This window comes from Palaemon carinicauda, chromosome 9 (assembly GCF_036898095.1).
Source record: "Palaemon carinicauda isolate YSFRI2023 chromosome 9, ASM3689809v2, whole genome shotgun sequence".
NCBI lineage: Eukaryota > Metazoa > Arthropoda > Malacostraca > Decapoda > Palaemonidae > Palaemon > Palaemon carinicauda.
Genome location: NC_090733.1, coordinates 126,411,324 through 126,431,873, shown reverse-complemented (window position 1 = coordinate 126,431,873; position 20,550 = coordinate 126,411,324). Strand labels below are relative to the sequence as shown.

At 34.5% G+C, this 20,550-nt stretch overlaps 2 protein-coding genes across 2 annotated transcripts in view; both read left to right on the top strand.

Annotated features, from left to right (window-relative positions):
• LOC137646621 (uncharacterized) overlaps positions 1-8,117 on the top strand; it is a 127,460-nt gene extending 119,343 nt beyond the window's left edge. The window contains exon 4 of the mRNA XM_068379729.1: positions 7,918-8,117. Coding sequence (XP_068235830.1) covers positions 7,918-8,117 — 200 coding nt within the window. The remainder of the gene's footprint in view (positions 1-7,917) is intronic.
• Positions 7,922-19,820, top strand: LOC137647131 (forkhead box protein N3-like). The gene is made up of 7 exons (XM_068380384.1): positions 7,922-8,111; positions 8,324-8,536; positions 8,802-8,959; positions 9,547-9,836; positions 11,259-11,353; positions 13,660-13,910; positions 16,636-19,820. Exons 2-7 carry the CDS (start codon positions 8,372-8,374, stop codon positions 17,024-17,026), a joined length of 1,350 nt encoding a protein of 449 aa, XP_068236485.1. The 5' UTR covers positions 7,922-8,111; positions 8,324-8,371; the 3' UTR covers positions 17,027-19,820.
• Positions 19,821-20,550: the final 730 nt, after the last annotated feature.

The following is a 20,550-nucleotide window of genomic DNA, read 5'->3' as shown; positions in this document are numbered from 1 at the left end:
TGATTCACTTTTTGTCTCCTCTCTCTCTCTCTCTCTCTCTCTTCTGGATTTCTCAACGGTAAAGACAAATAAGGACTAGTTTTTATCCCCTAATAATTCTCTCTCTCTTTTCTCTCTCTCTCTCTCTCTCTCTCTCTCTCTCTCTCTCTCTCTCTCTCTCTCTCTCTCTCTCTCTGAGATTCCACCCATTCCCAACAAGAAAGAACACTCGGCTCTCATTCCCAGAGCTACAAAGTATTGACATTGCGTGTGGAGTTTTCCTTGCTGTGATTTTTATTGTTCTGTGTTATGGCATCTGGGGGAAAGCAGTTACCATTCATTAGAAGTGGTTTGTAGTAAGTGGTCGTTTAATAAAGAATTTTCCCCCAAGTCGTGTAATGGGGAACATAATTCGAGTATGTTTTTAGAAATTCACTGCGAATTATACTTTCTTACTTTACTTTAAGGGCTACTTATCTGGTCTTATACAGCAGGGGAACCCTACTCTCTACAGGACATTTACAGTTTTATTATATACATTCCAAGGCATTCAGCATTTCAAACTGCGTATTGCTCGTTTATTGTCAAATCCACACTATCAAAGCACTTAGAGAACAAGAAAGCCTTCAGTTTCCTTTTGAAAGCCTCAATATATTCAGTCTTTCGGATGATAAATAACTGATGAATGAGGCCTGCATTAATAAACTTGTGTGTACAGTACGTATGTATAAATATGAAAATCAACATTTATAATACGGTACTGGAAACTGTAGCCTTAGCTGTCGATTAATATATTATTATTATTATTATTATTATTATTATTAGCCAAGCTGCAACCCTCGTTGGAAAAGCAAGATGCTATAAGCCCAAGGACTCAAACATGGAAAAATAGCCCAGTAAGGAAAGAAAACAAGGAAATAAATAGAGATATAAGAAGTAATGAAAAATTAAAAAGGGAAACAAGGAAATAAACGATATAAGAAGTAATGAAAAATTAAAATAAAATATTTAAAAAATCATTAACATTAATACAGATCATTCATACATAACTATAAAAACACTCTTCCAAGTGATTTATGAATCGCGAGCACTATTCAGACAAAACTATTTTGATGAAAGCTCATGTCAATAATTAGTCGAGTCGATTAAGTTCCGAGGGTTGGTAAGGATCGATTTGTTATCGTTTTCGGGGCTATGGTAGGGGAGGGGGGAATTGAGAACGAGTGGGGGGTAAGGAAACCACTAATGATAGAGTAGTTTGGTCGAAGCAGTTACTCAAGATTGTAATAAAGGTTAAGCACCTGGAGTCATTAGGTCTCTCTTGGGATGCACAATAGATTATTCTTTTTTTTCAAACTCGTGTTCCTTTTCTTTACCAATTTCTCCTTTACTTCATCATGACAGTATCGATGTGGGGGTTCTTTTAATTGGCTCGTTTCATCCCCCCACTTACCTCTCTCTCTCTCTCTCTCTCTCTCTCTCTCTCTCTCTCTCTCTCTCTCTCTCTCTCTCTCTCTCGTCTTGTCCATGAAAACGTATTGTCATTAATATCTCATTGCTAAAATGTTACAATAGATTATGTATATAATTTTTTTTAATTCTCGCGTGTACTTTTTTCTAGACTCTCTCTCTCTCTCTCTCTCTCTCTCTCTCTCTCTCTCTCTCTCTCTCTCTCTCTCCTCTCTCTCTCTCTCTCTCTCTCTCTCTCTCGTTCGTTAAAGAGAAACAGACAAGTTTATATATCTCAGCTACTTTTTTCATTCTCTTTCTCCCTCCGTTTTCTTGATTTTTCAACGCTAAAGACTAATAAGTACTAGTTCTTGTCCCCTGAAAATGTTTAATTCTCGCTTTTACTTTATTCTAGACTCTCTCTCTCTCTCTCTCTCTCTCTATATATCTCTCTCTCTCTCTCTCTCTCTCTCTCTCTCTCTCTCTCTCTCTCCGGAACATTCATTATAAATTTTCGTTACTAATATCTTATGGCTGTCAGTATTTCCCATCACACACACACACACACACCGGGAATTCACAATTCACAACCTAATGAGATTTTAGTTTCACGTTAAGGAGTAATTTGAACATTTTATTTAATGAAGAATAATTATATGTAATACATACCTCAAACCTTCAACGGAAAGACATCATAATGTCTTTAAATTTGTTTATTACCTCCGCCAACGAAGTTGGAAGGAGGTTATGTTTTAACCCCTGGTTTTTTTTTTTTTTTTTTTGTGTGTGTGTGTGTGTTGGTTTTTGAATAGCTTCCTGGCCACAATTTTAATCGTAGAGTAATAAAACTTGCAGGGATTAACTGTTATGCAAAAAGCTGGAAATGATTAAAGTTTGGAAGGTCAAACTCACGGTCAAGCAAAATGTTCAATTCACGTAATCAGCCATAAGTTTGGACATCGTTGCCACAATGACTTCAAACTTGGTTCATATTTGGGTGCATGGAAATCCTTGCCAATTAATACATAGAGATCAAAAGTCAAGGCTCAGTAAAAGGTCGAGAACTAAGCTGCCGCGGCGGAGGTCTGCCCTCTACTGAGTGGACGTCTAATTAATATTTGTAGTAGACAGCGAAGAGTGACAGTGTTCCAGCTCTAAAGGAAAGTGTGATATATCAAAAGCATTCCAAGATATTTGTGAGGCATTCCTTTCATCACTGTCTGACCTTTGATACGCGAGTAGCAATGGCGAGGAAGAAATTTATGGTTATTGCTTATGGTGTATGATATTACTAGGAAATACGCAAAGGTCTTATGAATGTTCAGGTAATCCTTTTTTATTATTTTTTTCCGTCACTTGTAGGTCACGTCTCCCCCAAATGTATGTAGGCTACATACTTGGAACGGTTTTCCTCTTTAGTTCCATTATATATATATATATATATATATATATATATACTATATATATATATATATATATATATATATATATATATATATATATATATATATATATATATATATATATATATATATATACGTAGCATATATGCATACACACAATATATATATATATATATATATATATATATATATATATATATATATATATATATATATATAGTAATGCATCGTAGCGTGTTCATACACAAATTTGAATGTAGCCTTGGAATAACTAAAATTTACGTGAAGTTCTACAAAGAACCCTGTATTGACAATAGAAAATTGGTGTAATAAATTAAAATTCATATTAGATTGTTATTAACAATTATCATAGAGAAAAGTTAGTGTGTGCCACTACGTTTAATAAATTAAAATTAATATTAGATTGTTGTTAACTATTACTTGAAGAAAAGTTATTGTGTGCCACTACGTTTGCGAATATTATCTAAAGAATTTTCGAGCTTGAAATCTGTCGTTAAGTTTTATTCCATATTTTGACTTAAGCGTTCATTTGGATACTTTATAGGTAGGATCCAAGACTGTTATTACTTTTAAGGGGATGATTGCACGGTTTCCGCTAATTTTTCCCTAAAAAACAGGATTCAGGAAAGTCTACTCCCTAAAAAAAAACAGGATTCAGGAAAGTCTACTCCCTAAAAAAAAAAGGATTCAGGAAAGTCTACTCCCTAAAAAAAAAACAGGATTCAGGAAAGTCTACTCCCTAAAAAAAAAACAGGATTCAGGAAAGTCTACTCCCTAAAAAAAAACAGGATTCAGGAAAGTCTACTCCCTAAAAAAAAAACAGGATTCAGGAAAGTCTACTCCCTAAAAAAAACAGGATTCAGGAAAGTCTACTCCCTAAAAAAAACAGGATTCAGGAAAGTCTACTCCCTAAAAAAAAACAGGATTCAGGAAAGTCTACTCCCTAAAAAAAACAGGATTCAGGAAAGTCTACTCCCTAAAAAAAAAACAGGATTCAGGAAAGTCTACTCCCTAAAAAAAACAGGATTCAGGAAAGTCTACTCCCTAAAAAAAACAGGATTCAGGAAAGTCTACTCCCTAAAAAAACAGGATTCAGGAAAGTCTACTCCCTAAAAAAAAACAGGATTCAGGAAAGTCTACTCCCTAAAAAAAACAGGATTCAGGAAAGTCTACTCCCTAAAAAAAAACAGGATTCAGGAAAGTCTACTCCCTAAAAAAAACAGGATTCAGGAAAGTCTACTCCCTAAAAAAAACAGGATTCAGGAAAGTCTACTCCCTAAAAAAAACAGGATTCAGGAAAGTCTACTCCCTAAAAAAAACAGGATTCAGGAAAGTCTACTCCCTAAAAAAAACAGGATTCAGGAAAGTCTACTCCCTAAAAAAAACTGGATTCAGGAAAGTCTACTCCCTAAAAAAAACAGGATTCAGGAAAGTCTACCAGCATGGCGTGTTCTTGCCCTCGCAATTAAGGTTGATCAAATGTATCCAAAATCGTTACCCAGTAGCTTTTAGTTCTTTCGTTTGACGACAACGTATAATTCGTATAATTTGTCATTTATCAAATAGCGTGAGGTGTATTTATTTACCTCCGTGCGTACCTGTAACCTGTTTATTGAAAATGTTTTCAAATCAAATGTGCATGGATTGAAACGAATCGATAAAGCTTTTTAAATAGCTTCTAAAAATTATACCCTCTAAGTAATATTGAATTTGAAGTAAAAATGTATACAGTGGTGTTTCAAGTCGTTATTTGGTATTTACAAAAGAATCTGTTATAGTTGGAGAATTAATAACCCTGACATATTTTCATTTGGCGCATGCCCTTACAACAACAACAACAATAATAATAAAGATAATAATAATCATAATGATAATAATAATAATAATAATAATAATGTGATGATGATGATGCTTTCGCCTTAGAGATCATGTTTTTGTATCCATTACCACACTCCTGCACCTCCCCCCAGTCTGCCCACTTTATATATCGACAAGACTTTAAACTTCCTTGAACAGACTTTCGAATAATGTGTGTGTGTGTCTGTGCTTGTGTCCTGTAGAGGGTAAGGATTGCAGCGGTGGCTGAGGGGAGGTGAGGTCATGTCGGGAGCTCTCGCGGGAGATATTAAATTTTGGAGGTGATATATGGATACTCTCAGCCATCTCAGAGACGACTCTTCCCTCCCTCCCTCTATCTCTATCGGCTCTTATCCTACAGCCCTTCCTCTTTCCATCTTTCCCACACTTGTCGTAGAGCTCTTTCCAGTACTTTGGCTTCTTTCTCTAGCTAGATTTTTTTCCATGTATTGATTTCCCGCTGCTGTGTAGTTCCTTTTGTTATCACTATAAACCGATGTGACTTTCTATTACTCCACGGTCAACTAAATGACTTCCCTTTGCCCCTCTGATTTTTTGGCTTTTTTATAATTTTTCCTTTTACTTCATCCTTAATATATTCCCCTATTTATGTGTATAGTTGTAGGATTATTTGGTTTAGAAGTAGCTCGTTACCAGAACAAAGAGAAACAAGTTGAAAGCGTCCATTTTGGGTTGAGAAGTGGCCACACTTACCATAATGAATCCCTACCCAGGAGAGAAGCACCCTTGTAGTTCATCCATTATCATGAAATATGTTACCCTAGTGTCATAAATTTTATGTTTTAGTATTTGCGCATTTTTATTCTTAATCGAATTAGTCTGTTTTATGGAGTCCATTACTTATGAGTCATGCAGTTTTTTTTTAAATAAGATTAAATTCCAAACTTATCTGCAGTATAAAGACATTAGAGCCCTGCTTGTCCTATTCTAAAAGTTTTTTTTTTTTTTTTAATTTTTAAATCACTGTATCCACTCCAGAACTATCTTAAGAATTTTAATTTTCTCTAGATGGTCCTGGAGAGGTTCATTGTAATTCCCTGATTTCCGATTTTAGACTAATCTGGTTTCTGGATCTATACTAAGTTGATGGGATAGAAAGTGAGCTAGTGAAGTGTTCTCAATATTTCAAAAGCAAAAGGTGGAATTTTTCCTCTTCGTCTCCCCGCAACATATTGTAATTTACTGCAATACCATGATTGACGCCAAATCAATGTAGATCATAGAAAGCATGAAAGTTACGATTTTTTTTTGTCTTGTTAGGATTTTCATAAAACAAATTCTCACTGCTATTAACAGTAACTCATTTGGTATGCCCCTGTAGTCCAATTGTCAAAACTTGGCAACATTGGGTCTGGTCAAAAAGTGTGTGTGTGTCTCCAACAAGAAATGTCAGACTTCATTGATACGTGAACATTTTGAACATCTGTGCTCCCAACGAGTAATTTTTAAATATGTTTAATGAAAACCGAAAATGTTGCAATATTTGGAACCGTAGCTATCAAGGAGAATTTTTTTTTTTTTTTTCGACATTAAGCTGTTTCCCCTACCATGGATTTTAAGTAGCTACAGAGAGAATCACACGTCGATAACTGCAATTTTAATCCTTTACAGAATAGTGAAATGCATCCTTTAGCAAAACTCCCACCACATTATTCGAGTCGTATTCTTGCACTTGTATGTATGTGTGTCTGTTGCACATTCGGACACAGATTTTTTGGCCCTTACCGAAACTCCTGCCATTCCCTCTCTCGCACTTCTCCCTTAAGGGTTCTTGTCTCACGATTCAATGCCCGGTGTTCGTTTGTTTGGTCCCCCCTCCCTAACCTCCCTCGCGAGGGATTACAGCAATTATAAAGATTTTTCCTTAATAGACCCAACACTTTATGGCACCGCTATTGATGTAATTAGAGCCTGGAGATAATTTACTTGCGTATTTGTCTGCGTCGTAATTGATAATTTAAAGTTCAAGAATTAGAAGGTAGGGTGTATTTATGTATCATTTCCCTTAAACGTATTTTCGTGTGACAGAAGTGTGTGTCGGATCCGAACTGATTTATTGCATCGATCTTTGTGTAATTTGACCTTACGAGGCTTGGACGGTAGTGGCAATTCTCTCTCTCTCTCTCTCTCTCTCTCTCTCTCTCTCGTGATTTTGTATTGGTAGTCACAATTCCAAATAGCACTAATACAGTCTTACCTAATTTATTAGTAAATTCTCTCATTAAACTTTTAACGTTCTTAAATTAATGTTTTTTTCTGATAATTTCTTGAATTAATATCTTCATTTTTTTGTGGTTTTGGTACGATTTTGTAATATTGCGACTTGAATAAGTATTGTTGGAGAAGGTTGTACTGATGTCATTGATATTCATGGTTATTTAAGCAACATATTGGATTTATAAATTATTCCTTATTAATTAAAGATAACCGTTATGATTTTCTGAGGTTATCAGACCTTTAAGCCGTCTCCTTATTTCTCATTTTCTTCAATACTTTAAGTGAAACGAAACTAATTGGTATATTAATTTTTTCTGTTCCAAAACAAATGTTTGTAAAATGTAGCTTTCGAATGGTGTCTTATTTAACATTTTTAGCTGCTAGGTTTCTATTAAGAAAACAAAAAACCAACGAGCATATTCCATTTTTTTTTTAAGGCAGAAGGTTCATTATGTGGTGATAGGTATAGATTAGTTTGTAGGCTTATTATAGTACATTGTATTCTTTCCTTGTGTCTAAACAAGTAAAGGATAATAGGGCAACAAGACAAGTATTGCAGAATTCTTTGTTTTTGATGATAGTCTCTTCCAAGATTGTTGGAGACTTGTCTATTAGTGATTTTTGCTTTTACCATGCTTTGATAGTAATGTCAATCTATGGCACCATTTTTTGACTATATCATTTTGTGTACCTATCAAATTGCTTTCGTTTTTTTACCGTTCTTAGTTTTACTGAACTTTTATTTAAATGTACTGTAGCATAGTTGTTAATGCTTTCCACATAAGAAAATATTCTTTAGAGGACACTTGCAAAAACTTGGGACGAAGGGTAAAGTGTTACATTATTCAAAGCTGAAACATATAAGTAATGTGTTATTTTATTGAAGGCTGAAACACCATTTGAATAAAAAATGATTTCTGGGATAAAAAGAAGTTTGGAACTAAAAAATGTTTTTTTCTTTTTTTTCCAGGCACTGCATTGTCCCCTGTGAAACCCAACCAAAGTTTAGGGGACACGAATGGAGCAGAGGTAGTGAAGGCAGAATCCCCAACAAGTGATTATGGGGATGAATCTTCTGATGCTCTAGAGCCTGGGGAACTGACATTAAATGATCAACCTCATACTCAGCCCTCACGTTCTCAACCAATACCATATAATCCTCAGGTATGACTAGATCCAGTTTTGTTATGATTTTTGGTAGATTAATATTTTCCTTGACTAAACAGAATTCTTTAAATGAAAGAGTAAGACTTTGATTATATAATAGTTATACTGTACCTTCTACAGGGTAGAGCTTGGTGTTCTTTATACATTGCTTGTTCATGAAACGAGTATAATATGGTGAATGGACTGACACAAGAATTTACCTCTTTCAGGTCCACATAAAAGCCAAGCCACCTTATTCCTTCTCATGTCTCATCTTCATGGCTATTGAGGATTCTAACAACAAAGCTCTTCCAGTTAAAGATATCTATGCTTGGATATTGGAACATTTCCCATACTTTCGAAAGGCCCCAACTGGCTGGAAAAATTCTGTCAGGCATAATCTGTCCCTCAACAAATGTTTCCGCAAAGTTGAAAAAGCACCAGTAAGTATGGTTTGGACCTTTTTTTTTATACTTAGGTTAGTATAACGTTTCAGATAGATGTAATGTGGATGTTTGCCCTTTATGGGTTAGAATGTGAATTAATAAAGATTATCAGTTGGAATGGATAACAAAGTAAGAATGGTATGAACTTCTAAATTACTCCTAAAACAGTTTTATTTATTCAAAATATTTTAAGGTAGTCTGATTTCTATATCAAATTCATGTTAAATTTTATGCACTTTAGTAAAATTGAATCTTTCGACAGAATCTTGGGAAAGGGTCATTATGGATGGTGGATCCAGCTTATCGTCCAAATCTCTTACAAGCTTTGAGCAAGACTCCTTTCCATCCTTACTCCAACTTAGATCGTATATACATGGTCTCCACAAAAGCAGCCTTCCTTAATAAGCCAGTGTTGTGTAGGTGGGTTAAATCTAAAATCCATTATTTGAAGGGTACTGTATTTGAAAATTCTGGTGTTGAAAGTCTAAAAAGTTAAATTTCAAGGTACTAGTATTGCTGTGGTTTAATCTATTTAAATTGTGTACAGTATTTAAATTTGAATTAAACAAATTTATGTGGAAGTAAATCTGTAATTATTTTCCACAGCTGTGTTGAGCTCTTTTGGTTACTCAATACTGTATAGAACATTGTTTTGAATGAATTTGTGTTTTATAACTTTTTGTGGTCAAGTTAAATAATTTATTTGATTGTCTTTAGCTTTCATTTAAAAATACGCTCAAAATACCTTTGTTATTCTAATAATTTAGTTATTCCTAAGAGGACAATAAGACCACAATTTTTTGTTGGGTTCTTTTATGTATTTGGATTTCCCTACAGTTTCAATTCATAATGTATGTAGGGTAATCAATTTTTTTGGTATTGCTCAGTAATTTGTTAGTATAAACAAATGGATGGATCTTAAAAGAATGTTTGTCAATCCAAAAGTTCACGGGTGTTTAGAAAACAAAAATCAAAACAAAAGCAATAATCGTCCATGTCTCTTTTAGCAGGCAGTTGGGTGAAACCCTCAGCAGTCAGAGTCAAGGCAGTACCCAAAGACCAGCAGCTAGTCCAGAAGCAGTGCCTGTCAATGCCTCCAAACCTGCAGGAGCAAATGTTCCTAATCCCGAGCTCTTCCCGTACCTAGCCCGTCGTCTTGGCTCATCAGCAGGATTAGATACCCTTGGGTCTACAGGATTGGGGACATCACCCTCAGGTGTACATAGCGAGGATGTTGATGCTGCTGCAGCGATGTTGGCTCTCAAGCATGGACCTCGCATTCTGACACCCACCAATCGTGAGTCACTTTTTATTGAATTAACTTGGATAGTCTTCACTTTTTAATATTTTACCATTGCCTTTCAGAGTGGAGGATAATTGAAGATACCATATGTTTTTTCATTAGTTTTTAAAAGAAAATTTTCTTTTTACAAGCATTGTTCTTAGTCTTATTTTTTGGTCTGGAAGGAGTGTCGCTACATTTAAAGGAAAACCAGATTTTTTCACAAGGGTCTTGGTTAAAACTATATTTTTCCATACTGGATTCTTTTTGAGAAAATCAATCATGTTCATGGAAAAGTTGTAGAATAAACATGATGCAACAGTTCCTTAGATTGATTATCTGAAAAAGATGTTTTAAAAATACTCACATTGGTCATGGTGAACATGTCATGTCTTTTTAGATGAAAAAGTCTTTGGTACATTGATGAAGTAACATAGATGAATCTGAGCATAAAAATTTAATGAGTTTTTTTTTTTATAAACCTTGCAATTTTTAAGGTAGACCTAATGCCTTTAATTCAAGGTTTAAAGTTCTTTATTAAGGAAACTGAAGTATTATCGTGTAAAAGGAGGTTAAGTGAGAACAGTTTATAAAAATAGAAATATAAGCATAGAGTACATTATACTGCACTGTAGTTGAAAATGATATCCAAACAATTTCTGCTTAATTTATTATTCACCTTTAAATTGGAAAAATCGTGTAACCCAAATGTATGTGGAAGGAAATGGTTAAAATGCTCTACCCTTGCTTAAAATATTCTCACACTACTTAGCGAGCCAATATATTACTGTAATAATGTTGCATAAAGCAAAACTCTTGACCCTAATATAGGTGGTAGATATATGGATCAGTATCAGAATCAATTTGATGGGTACTAGGCTCTAATTATAATGAAGAACTTTGAATAAATTGCATATGTTCAAAATGTCCCTTGTATTATATGTCCTGAGAACAGTATAGTATTTAAAAATTAATGAAGCTGATTTTAATAAGTTTGTTTGATAATATAAACCAATTTTTTTCTATGAATAAAAAAAAATGTATAGTTGGTGTTGGGAATGTAATTAAATTATGTATATGATTACCTGAACTGTGGTAGCTCTTAGACTCAAAATAGTTTTACTGTGGTTTGTTTAGAAAACAATGTTTTTCTTTGCCTTGGAACTAAAATAAATTTGACTCCCGTTTATAATTTTGTGAGGTTGATAGCTTTCCAATTATCTATTTTGAAACGTAACAGCCAAGTAATATTTTAAAGTATTTGATCCAGTATGAAATTACGAGTTGCTGATTATTTTTAAAAATGTTAATCATCTTGGCCAGATTTCACTGATGAAATTCTTGTGCATTCTCAGATTTTTAATTTTGTCTGTGTCAGCTATACTAATGGTGTCATTTACAGGTTTCTAATTTCTAATAATTTCCTTCTTATTTCAGTTTCATATTCTCGATTAAGGGAAGGCAGAGACACATCTGTATTATATGAAGAAAATACAAGCAGAAAGAGGAAACGGAAAAGAAAACATACTGAGGTAATAGACACTACTAGTTGTTTTGGTTAGGTGTTGTAGGTGTATATATGTTGCTTGCATGTTCATATTTTATTGAACTGAGATGTTTCCAGGATTGTTCACTAATCTCATGAAAAGCCATGTTGGTTAGTTGTTTGCAAATAGAATGTAGTATTTTGTTGTAGTAGAATATCATTTAGGAAAAACCTCTTATTTAGATATCAAAAGGAAATTTTACCAAGTAGCAATACGTAGTCTTTAGAGCTTGTTTTTAGAAATTAAGATAAATATCTATGTCCTGTCACTCGAGGAGCACTTTAGGAATTTTTATGAGTAATGCTTTCCAGCACTTATTTCTGAAAACTGAAGAGAGGTTTTCACATTCCCTGTTGACACGAAACTTACTATCAACTGGGTTTCCATTTGTGAGAATTAACAGTACTGGGGTACTAGAGAGGAAAGTTAAAGGAGCCAATTGAAATGATGATTTTTCCACTCATATGAAAGAGACTAAATAGGGTCTATATCTTAGTGAAAGGGGAATATTTGTGGCTGTCTCCCTTCTTTACCTATGGTAAAGGATTAATATTGTTAATATTAGTCCCTGGTTTCAAGGTTTAAAAGTTTTGCCGTCTGACTTGAAACATTTTTTAGCAACATCATCCCCAGTAAGATCGAGGAAGGCTGCTAAATCTTCAAGAATATTAAATTATGCATCTATATAATATGAATAGTGAATAACTTGCACAAAGACAAAATTAAATAGCAATCTGTGAAACGGACAAAAGCTAGAGGAAAACTATTCTTACCAACCAAAATTTCAAGACTTCAGTCTTATCTACTTACAATTCATTATGAACTATTGTTATTTTTATTATTATTACAAGGTAAGCTACAACCCTAGTTGGAAAAGCAGGTTACTATAAGCCCAAGGGCTCTAACAGGGGAAAAAAAGCCCAGTGAGGAAAGGAACCTAGGAAATAAATAAGCTACAAGAGAAGTAATGAACAATCAAAATAAAATATTTTAAGAAGAGCAACAACATTAAATTGTATTTTTCATGTTAAAAAAAAAGAAAGAAAGAAAAAAAGAATAACATGCCTGGGTGTACCCTCAAGCAAGAGCACTCTAACCCAAGACATTGGAAGTCCATTGTACACAGGCTATGGCACTACCGAAGACTAGAGAACAATGATTTGATTTTGGTTTGTTTCTTCTGAAAGAGCTGCTTACCATAGCTAAAGTTTCTTCTACCCTTACCAAGAGGAAAGTAGTCACTGAACAATTACATTGCAGTAGTTAACCCCTTGTGAAGAATTTTTTGGTAACCTCAGTGTTGTCAGGTGTATAAGGACAGAGGAGAAGTGTAATGAATAGGCCAGACTATTCAGTGTATATGTAGGCAAAGAAAAAATGAGCTCTAACCAGAGAGAGAGAGATCCAATGTAGTACTGTCTGTCCATTCAAAGGATCCAATAATTGTCTAGCAGTAGTATCTCAATGGGGGTGGCTGGTGCCTGGCCAACCTACTACCTACAAGAAATAGTAATACACTACTCACTGAATGCAGGTACAGTATACTAATCAGACACAGTGTAAGTAACAGAGAAAACCAGAACTAAAGAATGTACAGTACTTGCATAACACTTGCCTCTGGGCCCCATGGACAAAGATGGGATGGTTCCCTCTACAATCACAGTTCACTGCTAAACTTAACCACAATGTACTCATCCAAGTAGACTAGCAGTAAGGTTGCCACTTGTAAATACTTACCAGATTCAAAGGATGTCTAGCTGCCACTAAGTATTGAGGAAAACTTAAAACAAGGATTTGCTGGTTTAATACGAAACGAAGTAAGATTAACCTACACCAAATGATTAGTCATATAATTTACAGAAAAAATAAATTATAACTATATATTGTAGATATAGTCAGAGGTAATCGATGCTAGATGGTGTAGAGAGCAATGATCCACAGTGGTTAATACAGTAGTCCAAAGAGTAGAGGATAATAGCACCATATGGCATCTACTGAGTCTGTTTATATTCTTTGGAAACTATGACCAATGCCTACTTCCTATAATTATTACCAGTTATTGGCATTCTATGCAGTATTGGACATGTGAGTGCAATTGTAAACCTGACAGCTGTACACACTACAGTAAATAATCCCCAAAGTCCCATAAGTCTGGAAATATCTTGGTCTCAGTTGCAAAAGTTAAGCTAACTAGTTCTTTATTTTTATTGTAAAAAAAAAAAATAAATAAATTACAGTAGCTGGGGGACTGTAGTCTTGCATCTTTGGTCTCACATACCAGTTTCTTTCAGATTGGCGATGCTCGTATGATGGTAATCAGCTCATCACCAAGTGAAGATCATTCTTATACCTCTGTGGATGGTGAAGAGGAGGAATATCCTATTTCTTTGCCACCACCACCACCACCTCCAAGTCAGGCCACACCTACTACCTCCCTGGCCTCGCATTGCCATCCCTCACCTTCTAAAAAAGCTCATCACTCGCCAACTTCCAGCATTGATGAGGCTTTCTCTGATGACTCCTATGATAGTGATGTGGGAAGGTAAGTTGTGCATAATGGCTTAAAAAGTATAATTAATTATGTTTAGTTTGTGTAGCAGTATTTCCCCAATGTCTTGACCCGTACATGAGTACAGAATTCCACAAAGTAAAACTTACTTTTTTTTTTTTTTGTGGACTTCACAGTTATATACTGTAACAGCAAAAACAAAGAGTATTCACAATTATATAATGAAGAAGTCACTTTACCTGAAAAGATATAAAAGTTATTATTACACATGGTATAAAATAATTATGAAATAAGGATCTACCGTACATAAAACACTGGAATAATTCATACGCCGTTTACTATACTGTAATATACATAGCGCAGTTATTTGCGGGATGTTTTTATCCAAAATTATCAAATATTGGTAAGAAACTGAAATTGGCAGATATTTTTCTGTTTGCTATGATTTTCTATGGGACGATTTGAATAGTAAGTCAAAATAAATTTTTGATGTAATTTTTTTTATGTACAAATGCCCCCTGTGGCCACGGGGGCATAAAAACAATTAGAATAGCGCCAACGTATCCCAGCGTGTCGTAAGAGGAGACTAAAGGGGACAGGACGAGCGGGCTGGGAACCCCCTCTCCTGTATTATAATCCTGTGAGACATCAAAGAGGTGGAGCTAGGGGGAGAGTGACTGCTCCCCGCACTCTAGTTTTGGGGTGTTTGAATGTGCGTGGATGTAGTACGATAGAGAGTAATTGGAAGTATGTTTAGGAATAGAAGGATAGATATATTGGCTTTGTGTGAGACAAAGATAAAAGGGAAAAGTGAAGTGATGTTTGGTGAAATGTCAGGTAGAGTGTCTGGGATTGAAAGGGGAAGAGCAAGAGAAGGTGTGGTTTTATTGCTGAGTGAATAGATGACAGGTAAAGTAGTGGAGTGGAAGGAGATATCATCTAGGTTAATGTGGGTAAGGGTTAGGTTGGGTAGGGAATGTTGGGCTTTTGTCTGTGCGTATGGGCCCGGTTGTGAGAAAAGTGAAGATTTAACTAGGTGTGTAGAAGGACTAGGTAGAAGGAATTATGTAGTTGTCATGGGTGACTTAAATGCTAGAGTTGGCAGTGGAGAGGTAGAAGGTGTCATTGGGAAGTATGGCGTACCAGGTGAAAATGAGAGTGGTAAGAGACTGGTAGATATGGGTGTTGAACAAGAGATGGTGATAAGTTCTAGCTTTTTCAAAAAGAAAGATAAAAACAAGTATACATGGGTAAGAGTGGCAAATGGAAGAGTGGTAGAAAGGGCATTAATGGATTATGTGTTAAGAACTAAAAGAGTGTTTGGAAGATTGAAAGACGTGCACGCGTTTAGGGGTATGGCTAACGGTATGTCTGATCATTTATTGGTGGAAGGAAAATTAGTTGTAACAAAAGAGTGGGAGAATAGAGTAGGTGGATGTAAAAGGGAGCTATTGAGGGTGGAAGAGCTAATAAAACCAGGGGTAAAAAGTAAATATCAAGAAAGGTTGAAAATGGCATATGACAAAGTGAAAGTAAGAGAAACTGGTAATTTAGAGGAGGAGTGGAAGTTAGTAAAAGAAAATTTTGTTGGGATTGTAAGTGATGTGTGTGGCAAGAAGTTTGTTGGAGGCAGCATGAGGAAGGGCAGTGAATGGTGGAATGAAGGAGTGAAGGTAAAAGTGGAAGAGAAAAAGAGGGCTTTTGAAGAATGGCTGCAGAGAATAGTGTAGAGAAGTATGAAAGATATAGAGAGAAAAATGTGGAAGTAAAGCGCAAGGTAAGCGAGACAAAGAGGGCAGCTGACCTGAGGTGGGGTCAGGGATTGGGTCATTCATATGAAGAGAATAAGAAGTTTTGGAAAGAAGTGAAGAGTATCCAATTAAAGGACAAAGGTTTGTGTCTATGTAGGGACTAATCTCAAATTTTAAAAATAACTTGTATTTATCCTAAGTACGGTGTATACAAACCCGAGCCCTTCAATTTCCCAGCTCGCAATTCCGAGGTGAAGGTGAAATTGGCTACTTAGTGAGCCGGCATTGTAGGGCTTCCCAACCACCCTCCAGTAACTACCAACACCTCGTTGTTAAATTATAACACCCGCGTTTCCAGCTGTGCTGAATAATCTTATTAAAGGACTGGTTTGTATAGTTAGGAAAAATACAAATGTTTTTAAAATTTGTTTAATGTTCTGGATTTTGTCTTGTGATATAACATAAATATGGGAGCCCTTTCTCATCTGATATTAAGTGATAGTGAAAGGGAATCCTATTCAGTATTAAGTCATATCGACAAAATTTTTGCTTTATTGGTAAGGTAACTCATGTAATTTTTTCTTATTTAAGGAGTGAATTTATGACTTTTTTAGGTTGAAAAAATGGGAAAAATTTACATTTTAAATTTCTTTATTTGGTACTGCCCTAATAGCCAAGATTGTATAGCTGGCTATTGTTGATTGAAAACTTTCCAATTCTTAAGTATGGTGATAATTTCATTGATGTTTAGATTAACTTCAGGTATGGCTAAATAAACTTTTATTTAGAAGGTGGGCTGTGGCATCCAAGCAGTGCCAACCAAACTTGGCTGAATCCCTTATCATGCTGGGAGGAACGAAGAGAATTTTTTTTTTTTTTTTTTTCTCTCCCAAAAATGGGGGCAAGTGCCATGGTAGATAGATATAGACAATACACACTTGTTACTCATAAAATCAATGGAAGTTTCATAAGATCCAATTTATTTATCTTGTATTTTTTCTCCACAGTGAAGCATCCCAAGCAGAGATGCGACAACTGGTTGAAGGTGCAGATGCATTGCTTAATTTGGCTGCAGTTGCAACTTCACTTGCTTCAAAGCATAAACTCGAAGGGAACTCAACATCGTACTCGAATCACCACCACCACCACCATCATCATCATCCAGATTCTGTAAATCAAAACACACAAATGAAGGTTGCATCATTTCGTCATCAGAAGCTGCATATCTTAAAATCGCCAAAATCTTCTAAAATGTTGCCTGACAAAACCAAGAATACTTTAGAGATTCTCACCAATAACAATACCATTGTTAATAACAACAACAAAATTCTTAAAGTTAAGAGGTTTGGAGGTTCCCAGTTGCACGGAGCAGTAAAGCATTTGCCAGCATCACGGTAGGAAAAGTCACAAGTAGCAAAGAAAACCCTCTCTTTCCTTCGAGGAAGGAACCCTATATCTAGAACGAAAAATGATACTAATAATTAGGTATCTTTTGTGTAATAGACTGGGTATTACCGAGGACTTTTAAGGAAATGAAAAATATAAATACATTTTAGTTTTTGTTGGAGTAGCTGTTTTGAAGAGGAAGTTTCAAGAAACACTTACATTGTAAATTGTTAATGTTGTAGATATTCTTCTCTTTGTTATTTGCTATATCTTGTTTCCTTTACAATTTGTTGGTCTTAAAAGCTGTTGGTGTGCGGATTTCTTCAGTGCTCATTTCATCCAGTAGTTTAGAAGTTAGAACGTTTTTACCAAGTACTTACAGTCTTCTGACTTAGCTGTTTGTGTTATGAGCCTGATTTTCTATAAAATATATATATATGTGTGTGCTGTATCTTGCTTTCAGAGCAAAATACATTTTGTTAATTCTTGGCATTGAAAGTTTAGATAGCAATAATTTATGTTTTACTGTTTATATAAACACACAAGAATCACTTGCACTAGTCTATTCTGATTTCCCTCTGAGTAGGATGGAAATAACTTTGCATATGCAATAATAGGGCTTGTGTATGCATCAAATGCATTATGAAAAAGCAATACTGTTTTTACATTACTATGTGTTATTTTATAAATTGTTTAGATAATCTTCACATAAGTCTAATATTGTACATAATCTTTGATAGGCTTTATTAGTTTGTACATAAGGTGTAAAATGAGATTGATTATATTGTATATGTTCTCCAGATTATATAGAGTAATATAACTACTTTGCCTGATGATTTTCATGAGGTTGATGTACAAAGAAAGCGACTATTGTTGAATGCATTTGTTGTTTGTAAAGATAGGTTTTTGGCAAATTTGGTTTCCATTAGTTTCTTTTGTCATTACTTTCATGCCTTTTTGGGATGGTAAAGAAAGTTATCAGGAAATAACTTTCAGCCAACTTTAGTGAAAGTTGTTGAAAAAGTTATTATAGAAACACTTTTGCAGGTTTTATCTTTCTAGCAATCGGTGATCTATGCCACACACACACACAGGTAAATGAAAAATTATGGAAATTTAAATCAGTTTATATAGCAAAATATGAAAGCACATTTTGTACAATTGCAAGTGTAGTCATTGTAATAGAATTTAACACTACAGTAATGTGCCATTATCCACAGGTTTAAAGGTTAGGAGACCACATGCATGATGACAACGCTTACTATACTGTATAAACCCTATAATGTGTTTGTGTAAAAAAAAAAAATGCACACTGCTAATTGAAAAAATTAATAAGGAAAATTATTTCACAGTTATAATAATGATCTTGATAAAAATATCATGTAAAGACAATATATATCTATTAATTCTCTCACTCTTTTAACCATAGATCAGCGGATAATGGGACATGACTGTACTTTATTGACTGTAAATAAAATCAGCAGTGGCACATGATTAATACCATTTTATTTTTATACATAGGTATGTATATATTATATTTTAGACTAGTAATGAATGAGGGCTATAGTATCCTTTTTACTATTGTCCTTTGTAGCAGAAGAAACATTGTATCATCAATACTCTTTATACCAGAGGTTTCTCTGTTAATTGCTATGGAAGCATTGAATGAAACCTCTTTACTTAGATGAAATGTCTCATGTATTTTGTTGCAGACTTCCAAAGAAGATTCGACTATTAGAGATTTTTTGTCGCATTTGTTGTGTGCCCCACACCACAAGTTATTGGAAGGGCTAAATCAGTGACAATCTCATGAAGAAATCAGGCTAGGTAGTTTTCTGTTAAATCCACCTGTGTCTTCCTTATGAAAAATGTCAAAGTTATAATACTTAAGTATTTTCTATGTTTAGTTCTTCCAATTGGAACTATATTCACATCTCTTAATACAGGTATTTAAAAATTCAAATTGACTAGAAAAACAAATCCTTGTGAACTTTTGATGTACTCTTGTGAACATTAAAAGGAATATCCAAGGGAATATTTAGTAACTTCAAAAGGAAGGAAAATTACTAACTCATTGATGAAGATATTTGTGGTATATGAACCTCTTGGAGTACGGTTGGGTCCAGTATAAAGAATTTTTCTTTGTATAATTGTGCCAAAACTGCAGAAAAAATGCTGGGTTCCAGAAGCACATGAATCAGTTGTGCCAAATAAGGGTGACAAATATAGGAATGCCGTAGTTGGCACTAGCAGTTTTCTCAACCTATCATATGTAGATTTAGCCTTACTTGTGGAACATAGTGTAGCCTTTTTTCTCTAGAATTTTATGGAGTAAATTTTGTTTAAATATTCTTTCTTCCAGTTTATGTACATGTGGAATTTGAGCAAGTTAATGTTGCAAATGGCTTTAATTCTATTTGAGAAAAAATCTAATGGATATGGCACAATCAGAGTCTAGTATTGTAACTCGATGACCTAATTAAACATTTAATGATGCTACTAAACTAATATTCTTTGATCAATTGCCTATTCACAAAGCTAGAACCCGCAATTGCTTCAGTAATTATATTTTCTAGATATATTTTTACAATGTTACATCTATGCAAGTTGAAAACATTTTTTATTTATCCATATTAGGAGGATTTTATGCTCCTGTTTTAATGTTGGGTAAATGCTGATGCTTTTTTGTAATAATTCTTAGGCATTTTATGCAGTAACTTGCTCAAAGCCAGCATTTTAAACTGGCATTTGATATTCAAATGGAAAGTATATTTTGATGCTGGTGTAATTAAAAGCTATGCCAGTATTCTATTGCATTTTTAAAAAACTTCCTATTGTGACTGTGAAAACAAGCCGGAAAATTTTTACGAACTTTACAGCAATTGAAAAAAAAAAAAAATCGGTCTGATTAACACATCAAGGGCTGTAAGTTTTCCTTCAAATGAACTGGTTGCAGAATGTAGTTCTATTAAACTGCATAATGTGTATTTATACATACATGTAGCATTACTGAAGAATCACAAAGATTCATAATTTCCTTTATTTTTTAAAGGATGTCAAGACCGACCTTTATGCAATTCTATTGATACGCATTTGTGACATCAACGGGTTCGTAGTGTAACCAGGATAACGCGATAATTGTCATGATTATTTTTGTCTATTTATTCAGATTCATTCATATTGTTTTTTGGTTGACTATGGTACCTGTTTACCACACAAATGCTGTAGCTATCAGAATGAGAACTATGGAAATAACTATGCAAAATCAAGAAAACACTTTTAAATAGCTACTTAGTCTAAATTGTATTGTGTGACTTGCCCTTGCCTCATATATGATTAATTTTAATCTTATGATTCTACAGATATATAGTGGATAGTATTCTTATTGGGGTAATGTAATGTGCTTGGTCTCTGAGCAGATTGTGATGGTTTTGATGGAATTTCTCAAAATGGGGTCATGGTACTGTTAAGTAAAAATATTTTACAAAGCCAGCTATGGACACGTTCATTCAGTGTAGGCACTACTGAGATTATTA